The following is a 9,697-nucleotide window of genomic DNA, read 5'->3' as shown; positions in this document are numbered from 1 at the left end:
ATAATTCGTGAGGTGGACAACTTTTACGTTTAGTCCCTGTATTGACTAGACCGATGTATGTATATAGACCACAAGGTGGAGATGTTTTCTTGAATGTGTTCACAACGATATTTTATACCTTATTTGTGCAAAATAGAAGCTATAGTTCAATCAAAAATGAAAATTCTGGCATAATTCAGATCATTCTGCCTTTAGTAGCCTATCCCATGGAAGACAGAAATACTTTGGGACAACATGTGTGGGTGAGTAAATGATGACAGAATGTTTGTTTTTGAGTAAACATTCACTTGAACCATTTAAATACCATTTAACCATTTAAATACTCGGGACTAAAATGCACGTTTGTCTTAACTGAAAGGATCTTGCACTGCCATTGTTTTGTTTCAAGATGCACAACAGTAAAGTTTTTATTTTTCTAAGGCACATTTATAAACGCTACTGTCATATTTTAACGATTTACTACTCCTGGCTTAATCAAAGACTGTAGATGTTTTTTTATATATTAAAAAAGGCTATATATATATATATTTATTTTTTTATTTTTTATGGACTTTGGCTTACTCTAAGCCCTGTCTGTGAAATCAGGCCTGAGTCTTTTTAATAGTCAGCTTACATTACTTGTAAGATGAATAAACATAGACACAGGGATATCTAGCATGAATGTACCGTACTTTATCCAACAAAATGTAAATACAAAGATGATCATATGTCATACAATTTAGATGTATTTTAAAACAAAAAGCTGCTTGAGCAAAGAAAAAAAATACCATATGAAAACAAGCAATGTACAAAAAATTGTCCACATTAGGCATAGAATAAAAAGGCAAAAAGCATTCTCTAAAAATTGTAAACAAGAAGAGCAACATGGGAAAGCATCAGAAGTGGTTAATAAACAATACCAATGGTACACAATAAGTGCATTACCATTAGGAAATATACAAATAGCAGCATTTTAAGCATAATTTAAAAGCATAATGTTAAATACAGCATTGTTTTAGGAGTGCAAAGAGGAATTGTCTTGATTCTGAACATCCTGAGACAGTGATCAAATTGGATTAGGGGTAACTACAGTATCAGTCTCTCTGAACCAGTGGATCTCAACCTTTTGACTTCAAGACCCCCTATTGTCCCCAACGATACTTGAAGGCCCTCCTCACTCACAATGTACTGAAATATAGAGCTTTAGAGCTTAACATAACTAGAAAGATGTACACTGATGAGCCAATACATTATAACCAGTCACAGGTGAAGCAAATATAATTGATCATCTCTTAACAAGGCCACAAATCAAGTTCTAGGTAGATATGGTAAGCAAACAAGGCGGACGGAAGTACCTGTTTTTTTAACGTGTTCACACCGCAGGAACTAGGAGCGATTTTAGTTCTATGAACTCCTTTTGGAGGAACTAATTTAGCTCCTACTTCAGAGTAGGGTCTAAACCAGAACTATAGGAACTACCAGTGACATTAGTGTACGCTTATTGGCCGAACGCAAGCGAAACACCAGGACCCGCCATTTTTTAAAAAGCTGTGTAAACACACAGATTATAGCCTATATATTTTCTCCAGAAACTAAATCTACGAACATGGAAAACAGTGATAGATGGACCTCTTAAATTTTACGCTACGGAAAAAAATTTTTTTTACGCAACTTTGAGGGGACCAAGCGAAGCATGATTATGTATTTCTGCTCACTAGTAACACTGGGCATAAACCATGCTGCATACGCTAATATATTCAAATACGACCTTTTTACATTCTACTTTCTATGTATAACAGTTTTATCTAATATCGTATTAGACAGGACTGTTAGACAGATTTTAACACAAGCAGGGTTGGGGAGTCACAAGACACAGTTCATCTCACTCTGCTGAGTATGGGGCTGCATAGCCACCGACCCATCAGACTGCCTGTGATGACCTCGTCCACCGTCGAAAGCACCTACAATAGGCACGCAAGCGTCGTAACTGGACCTTGAAGCAGTGGAAGAAGGCTGCCTGGTCCGATGAGTCTCGTTTTCTTTTACATCACGTGGACGGCCATGTACATGTTGCTCTGGACAATGTTCTGCTGGGAATCCCTGGGTCCAGCCATTCGTGTCGACATAAATTTGACACGTGCCACCTACTTAAACATTGTTGCAGACCAGATACACCCCTTCATGACAATGACGTTTCCTGATAGCAGTGGCCTCTTCCAGCAGGATAATGCACCCTGTCACACATTGTGTGGAATAGTTTGAGGAACATGATGAAGAGTTCAAGGTGTTGCCCTGGCCTCCAAATTCCCCTGATCTCAATCCAATTGAGCATCTGTGGAATCTGCTGAACCAACCATTTTGATCCACGGCATCTCCACCTTGTAACCTACATGACTTGAAGGATCTTGATCCTGGTCTTGTTCTTGGTGCCAGATACCACAGGACACCTTCAGGGGTCTTGTAAAGTCCATACCTCGTGGGTTGGTGCTGTTTTGGCAGCATGCGGAGGACCAACAACATATTAGACAGATGGTCATGTTTTGGCTCATCTGTGTATCTTCGATATAAAAATAACCAAATACAAAGACATATCTTGATTTTGCTGTTGTTTTAGCTTATTTTCAAGTCATCTGAGCCCCCCCTTAGAAGTTCATTGCAGCACCCTGGTTGAGAACCACTGCTTTAAATGGTGGAAAATCAGAAAGAACTCAAGTGTAGTTACAAAAAACTAAACCCTCACACTGCAGGCAACACGGAGCATATTGGATTTCTGGCACCGGTGATGCATCAAGCTTATGGACATTTAAAAATACATAGAAAAAGCTGTGGAAAACAGATGCATTCTTATGGAAACATAATTAGATGGAGAGATTCACGGATTCAAACGGCATACTGCTTTGGTTGGTTCTTGAGGCTGAAGGTCCGTTCGTTTTGTGAGATCACATGTGCTGCTCGACTATTCAGGAGCCTGCATTCATGAAGAACATCTGTTGAGATGGTTACCGAAGGCATATTAAATCAATGCTTTGAAAGTGTGACTGCTGATGATGTGTTTAAAGAATGTTTAAGAAATTGATTATGATTAATGTACATGAGTTTAGCCCATACCACTGAACTGTTTATAGGCTTCATCAACAATTGCATTGTTTGATCTCTTTATCTCCCAAAAACCATCCTCCACCCAACGTTTGGTCTCTGGCACCTCAGGCAGTTGGCCATTTTTATACATGCCTGCTACAAATGAAAGAGAAAATAATAATTATAGAACATTTAGATGCAGTATATCGGCAGAGTCTCATAACAGAGAAAAAATATTATTTTTTAAAAGTAATGAAGTAAAATGTAATTAAGTAATACATTAAGAAATGAGAAAAATGCTTGGGGTCTGTAAGAACATAAATAAACTCTTTTAAATGAAACAAAAGATTCTCCGCCCGGCTCTCCTCCAGGGGAAGGAGTGGTGTGATCACCACCTCCTGTCTCAGAGCAGCTCCCAACTCTGGGTCGTCCATCTCAAGGCCACTTTGTTGGACATCAGCCTGAGGGAGGGACAGCCTTCATGCTGGGGGCTCAACGTTGCGACCGGGATATTTTCAAATTAATGCACTAATTAATCAAATATGTTTCACCCCAAAAAAATGTATATCGTTTAAATATTTATTTTTTGTGTTAAGCATATTATCATATTAAACACAAAACGAAACACAAGTGCATCAGTGCACAAGTGCAACAGGATTTAAATTCCAGCAAGTACCTTTAATAGTCTCATCAATGTCTTTGCATAGTTGATATAAGTCACTTCCACGTCCTACCACCCTTTCACCTTAAATAACACATTAAAAGAGAATATGATAACTTGCTAGACTGAGTACAGTACAACATTTTCTGAAAAAGTGTTTAGCAAAATAAAATGAAAAACTCACCATCCAACACTTTCAAGTTTGAGAACATTTCTAGAATAATAGTTCGGTATGATGAACTCTTGCAGACTATAGCAAAATAAATCAAAATGAAGAAATGTTTTGAGTGCCAACAAGATTTATTAAAGTAAAGCCAGAAACCTGCTAACCTGGATTGGTGTAATTATAGGTGTTGTCCTTCAGTCTGATGCTCTCCAGCTTTCTTAAAGACTTGAGTGCATGGACATTATCAACACTGTAGGTGCAAATCAATATGTTTCATATTGAAAAGGTGGATAGGAAAGCAGATAAATGTGAGTAGCTAAAAAAAGGTGGCTTACCTCGGTATCACATTACCAGCGACATTCAAACTCTGTAAACTTTCACAGCTGGAAAGGGGTTCTGAGAAGAGACATGATCAACTCTAAAAGTCAGATATAACTGATTTTTATATACAGTGTAATCAGATTAAACGGGCTATATAAAATCATTTTCATATATTAATCGCTTTTTTTTTGCCAATGTGTGACCAGCTTGTAAAGAAACAAAAAAACGAGACCTTCCCAGACTTCCTAGGTTATTTATGAAAGCCTGTAGACTGACATTTATGTAAAGAACTCTGAACGTTTTTGCCAGGAAAATCATTAGAAATGAATTATTTCAATGTAAAGGATAATGCTGAACGAGATAAAAGAAATGGGATTAATTCAAACTAGTGTTTCACATAGCCAGATCTATTTAGTCTATAGTCTCAAATATTCTTTATAATCAAACTATCACAATATTGTATTTAATTACCTCATCTATCGACATGATGCCGGTGAATTGCAGAGCTAGTGCAAACATATCCCATCGCTATGAACAAAGGCTGTCATTTTTGTTGCGTGTTATTTTTTTATTGAGAGGAAAGCGTGCTGCACATATTTACATATTCATCTAAACATCGCTCTTATTAGCATAAGTTGCTGGCTGCAGTTCATTTAACAGCCACTGATTTTGCTAATAACAAGGCTTTCTGAATTCTACTGATAGCCTCTTTAAGGTTGAAATAATCATTACCTAAATTTGAGATTCTATTAGCTGACAAGTTAAGAACGAGAAGTCTTCGTAGAGGTGAAAGAGGCCCCAGATTTGTGATGTTATTTCCAGAGAGGTCCAGCCTCTCCAGGTTTACACACTCTCCTATACATCCAAGATCATAAATCCCTGAAAAAAAAGCAAGATTGTGTTTATGTGCGACTGTGAGAATGTATTCAGCAAAGACACTACAATGTTGTCTAACCTAAATTCCTCAGTTTAAGAAACAAGATGGACTCCAAATCGAACTCCCCAGTGCGTGATTTCAGAAGCACGGTGGTGATCTTTGCACATTCTGTATCTGGAATATAAGGAGAAAATGTGTGATTATAGCATTTTTTTATTTATTTTTTTGATAGTCCGAACAGTATTAAAGCTCTTTGTGGTGTGTTCAGTATTTTCTGTGGGGAGATTATAAATGTGGCTTTACATGATTTAAAAGATTCATGGTGATTACGGTTTTAATCTCCTTTTATGTGTCGCTTTTCTTTAACTCTCAAAGACTGGATTACAGCCGCAACTCCCTCTGGGTTCAATATTCACTTTTCATGCTGACATTTTAACAACATCTTTGTGTCCTTACATGTAATTAGTCATTTCTTCTTGATGTCTTGTTATATTGCTTATTTATTTTTATATATTTAAAAATGAAATAATAACAGCAAATAATGCAAATATTCCCATTTGAATCTATAGACAGACAGATAGATAGATAGATAGATAGATAGATAGATAGATAGATAGATAGATAGATAGATAGATAGATAGATAGATAGATATAAAACACACACACACACACACACACACACACACACACACAAAAGCACATAACAAAATAATTAGCCCAACTAAATTGAAAATGAAAAAGGGAAATGTGAAAAATAAAGCGAATTTTAAAATATTAAAATAAATACTACAAGTATAGCCTATAAATAATACTAAAACTACACTTGGGATGGTTATGGGATTGGTTTCCTGTAATCCGGTAGGCCTACTCTAAAAAGGTGAAGAATCATATACATTTAAAAATAAATTCACTTAACAAACTGAATTGCCTTGGATATAAAATCTATACTAATTCATTTTAAAGTCGACCATGGCAACACGCACAGCACCCACTTGAAAAAAGAGTTATGCGAGCTAAAATACAATAGCTGAAATTATGTGGAAACACGAAAAGTTGTCTCAAACCAACAGTTGGTTTAATTAACAGAGGCGAATCATGTGTTTAATGAACCCTAATTCAGTGCACATACGGAGCAACAAGCGAGTAATTCCCTGAAGGAGACGCCATGCTGTTTTACTGAAATTATAATGCAAGGCTGCATTCATTATGCTGCCAGACCAATGAAATATCCCGCAAAATATATCCAATAAAAATACATGTAATTTTAGTCCCAGAAGGAGTCTTTGTGAATCAGCACCACGGTGTGTGGACAGCTACCGCTGCTAGCACGCGCTAAGGTTTAAAACACCGTTTATAATTAGCTACTCACCATTGTCCTTTTCCCTCTTCGAGTCCATGGTCGCTGAGATTCATGCAGTCATTCGCAGATTACAGCATGGGATGGATGTTTTGGTAATAAATGCTGGTGGGCATTTACAGTGTGCAGTGCGCACGGGCAGATCTGAGCAGGTGTGACTGTTAGCTCTCTCCGGCTAGCCTGAGCCTCACTGTAATGTCTGCCCTATATAGCGATGATTTTAATGGGGGGATTGTTTGCCCCCCTGCTTTACGGCTCTGATGTTTTTCTTCCTTTCAAACGTTCTCTTGGTTTAATTAACGCGCGGGATTAATTATTTATTTAAAGTTCACACCATCCGGAAGTTGCCCTTTCAGCGTTTTTGTGTAATGGTTACTAGGATATTGTCATGGAAACTAGGAATGGAATGTAAAACTTAGAATTTTTCTGTTATGTAAAGTTTGTTTTAGAATTGGAATAAGTATAAAGAAAGATTTGCACAAAAACTTTAGCGAAACATTTTGTCAATAGTTTTTATAACATTACAGTGTTTTTTAATCACGAGTGACTTGGTGCTATATTCTTTAAAGACCACACTTTCAAAATAAAGATCAAACAAAACAAAATCAAGGTTCCCCGAAGAGCTTTTAACATTTATGGAATCTTTCCATTGCACAAACGGTTCTGTAAAGTGGGAAAATGTTCTTTAGCCCTATTAAAGGGCCAGTTCACCCAAAAATGAAACTTTTGTCATCACTTACTTGCTGAATGAGTTTCTTTCTTCTGTTGAACACAAAAGAAGATATTTTGAAGAATGTTGGTAACCAGACAGTTGATGGACCCCATTGACTTCTGTAGTAGGGAAGAAAAATATATGGAAGTCAATGGGTGCCGTCAACTGTTTGGTAACATTTTTCAAAATATCTTCTTTTGTGTTAAACAGAAGAAAGAAACTCATACAGGGTTGGAATAAGTTGAGGGTGAGCAAATTATGACAGAAGTTTCGTTTTTGCGTGAACTATCCCTTTAAAATGTTTTTCACTCTAAAAAAAATGGTTCTATCAGTGACTGTTCACTGAAAGGTTCTTTGGGTGAACAAAAATGGCTCTTCTTTTGCAGTGTGATTGTTTAGAATATTTTAGTTATATGTTGTGTGAGTGTTTTGTTTTGTTTTATTAGTAATTACTGTATGCTATTGAGATGACTACATTTATTACTAGGCTAAATAAAACGTGTATATTAATTTATATAATATAATATAATATAATATAATATAATATAATATAATATAATATAATATAATACTGGGCGTTCCATGGTGCCCCCTGGTGGTAAAAAGGTGTTGGTTGGTTCAAGAATCATTTTCATTGAGAATTCCGTCATAGTGAGAGCGAACAGCGACAGGACGAGTACATACTGCGCGCGTCAGGAACGGTACGCGTCAAACAAGTGTAACGTTTCTTGAGCTGTTTAAGTATTTATGGAGAGTGTCGCCTTTTCCACCAACAGGCATAGGCTACTTCAAGAAGCACTGAAATTTCATGCTGGCTCCCAATTTTCTCGGCTGGCCAAACCGTGGACATAAATGCCTAGAACAGAGAAGACCAATGTGATGCATCTGCACGAGAGGAAAATCACTCGACTAAGATGGGTAATAAGCAAACGATATTTACTGATGAACAGCTAGACGCCTATCAGGTAAGAGACAAGTCTTTATAATTCTTTGCAGATCATATATAAAAGAGAACAGCAACAAAATCAAGTTTTTTGTAAAAGAATGTTTTAAAAGCCTTTCTTTTCTCTATGGCCTAAATAAAAAGACCAACAACAAAAAATCAAAAAAGAAAAAAGCTTATTTTAGAAACATTTTTCTTCATTTTACGTTTTATTTATCTATTTCATTAATTATATATGAATATAGGCCTATATATATATACACACACATATATATATAAGCCCATATATATATGTATGAAATATAAATAAATACAAATTAAGGCTGTAAGAAAAAGCTTATTCTGACAACAGTTTATTCCCAGAGATGGTCTGTATGATTTTATATGAGGCTTCACCTTGTTCTTAGTTTATTGTTCTGCGGCATACAAGCCACTTTATTGTCTTTCACCGTAAGAAGATTGTAGGATTTTGCAAGGAATTTATGAGTTTGACATATATATATATACCTGTTGTTGAGCTTTTTAAACTCAACAAGTCAAAATGTCAGTATTTAGTTTGGTAAATCTTTATGATGTTCTTAAAACGAAATGGTCAACACACAGAAGTAAGCCAATTGCATTTATATTCATATATCACGTATCATATATATAATTTGCTCTTTTTGTAACACGTAAGGTCTGAGCATTGAGGCATATCTCAAGACATCTGATCATATTGTTCCAAAGCTGTCCTCCTCGTGCGCAAACATGTGAGAAGAGAAGATGCTTTTGTCTTCGGTAACAGTAGTCTGTCATGCTTTGGCGAAACATCATAGCCTACAGCTTCTAGAAGGACTCGTAGACGCTTAAATATTAATACAAGTCTAAGAAAACTAATTCTGATTAGTAAGCTGTTGGACTTTCTTTAAAGTCCTATTTTTTATTATAGCAGTATGTGAAACATTAACATAAAATGGATTTATATATACAAATAATCTTGGTATAGATATGAGGTAACTGGTTCACTGAGTCAGATATTAAGGACATTTGAATAGTAAGTTTCCCATCTGCCAATCATCAAAGTGCATCAAGGAGATCAATGGCTGTTAGCAACAATGGCCGCCGCTCCTTGTGCTCTTTAATCACTGGGTTGAACGTACCTGGATCAGTGGAGCTTGGCCATTTGGCTGATAGACTCATTCCTCAGAGCAGCCAAGTCTTATCAAGTCATTCATCATGTAAAAGTGAATCAGGCTGGGGGAGTATATTGCAGAAAACATGCTTGCATTGGAAAATCTTATCCATGTGTCTTAAAGAAGACATCCAAAAATGAGGATTCTGTCACTATATCTTCTTGTTTCCAAAACCGCATGGCTTAATTGTTCCAGTGAAACACTATAGGAGATGTTTTGTAAATGGTGACCAAACGGTGATCAGTCAACTCCGTTCCAATTTCAATTTGACTCGATTCAAATCCACTTGGGGATATGTCCGTTATGATGTTAATTTAAATATGAACATACAGGACGGTTCTTATTCAAACTTTCTTATTCATTCAAAGAATCATCATAAGAATCATTGATTTCAGAAATTGGCTACACTGGCCATGCTGTATAGTTAATAC

The 9,697-nt window shown here is 36.3% G+C and overlaps 2 protein-coding genes across 5 annotated transcripts in view; one reads left to right on the top strand and one right to left on the bottom strand.

Moving 5' to 3' along the window:
- Positions 1 to 9,697, top strand: part of cib2 (calcium and integrin binding family member 2) — a 34,995-nt gene that overhangs the window by 1,413 nt on the left and 23,885 nt on the right. For 2 of the 4 annotated variants that reach the window (XM_079602904.1, XM_079602906.1), the window contains exon 2: positions 7,928 to 8,116. In XM_079602904.1, the coding sequence (XP_079459030.1) occupies positions 8,066 to 8,116 (51 nt within the window). In that variant the 5' untranslated portion in view covers positions 7,928 to 8,065. Of the gene's footprint in view, positions 1 to 37; positions 243 to 7,796; positions 7,853 to 7,927; positions 8,117 to 9,697 lie in introns of those variants that run through there. The other 2 variants (XM_079602903.1, XM_079602905.1) reach the window with 2 other exon arrangements.
- lrrc61 (leucine rich repeat containing 61) lies at positions 654 to 6,636 on the bottom strand. The gene is made up of 9 exons (XM_079603611.1): positions 6,452 to 6,636; positions 5,161 to 5,256; positions 4,938 to 5,084; positions 4,220 to 4,280; positions 4,049 to 4,134; positions 3,903 to 3,968; positions 3,734 to 3,802; positions 3,088 to 3,213; positions 654 to 2,966 (listed from the first exon to the last, which is right to left on the bottom strand). Exons 1-9 carry the CDS (start codon positions 6,477 to 6,479, stop codon positions 2,860 to 2,862), a joined length of 786 nt encoding a protein of 261 aa, XP_079459737.1. The 5' UTR covers positions 6,480 to 6,636; the 3' UTR covers positions 654 to 2,859.

Source organism: Phoxinus phoxinus (assembly GCF_949152265.1).
Source record: "Phoxinus phoxinus genome assembly, chromosome: 25".
Taxonomy (NCBI): Eukaryota; Metazoa; Chordata; class Actinopteri; order Cypriniformes; family Leuciscidae; genus Phoxinus; species Phoxinus phoxinus.
This window is presented reverse-complemented; position numbering and strand designations above follow the sequence as displayed.

What these genes read in the sequence shown, in the direction of transcription:
- lrrc61 (XM_079603611.1), bottom strand. Translation starts at nt 6,479, where the DNA reads ATGGACTCGAAGAGGGAAAAGGACAATG. An exon ending in CTATAATTACACCAATCCAG is followed by an intron (nt 3,969 to 4,048) that starts GTTAGCAGGTTT and finishes ATTTTGCTATAG; the next exon opens with TCTGCAAGAGTTCATCATAC. An exon ending in AGCCTATAAACAGTTCAGTG is followed by an intron (nt 2,967 to 3,087) that starts GTATGGGCTAAA and finishes CCATCTCAACAG; the next exon opens with ATGTTCTTCATGAATGCAGG.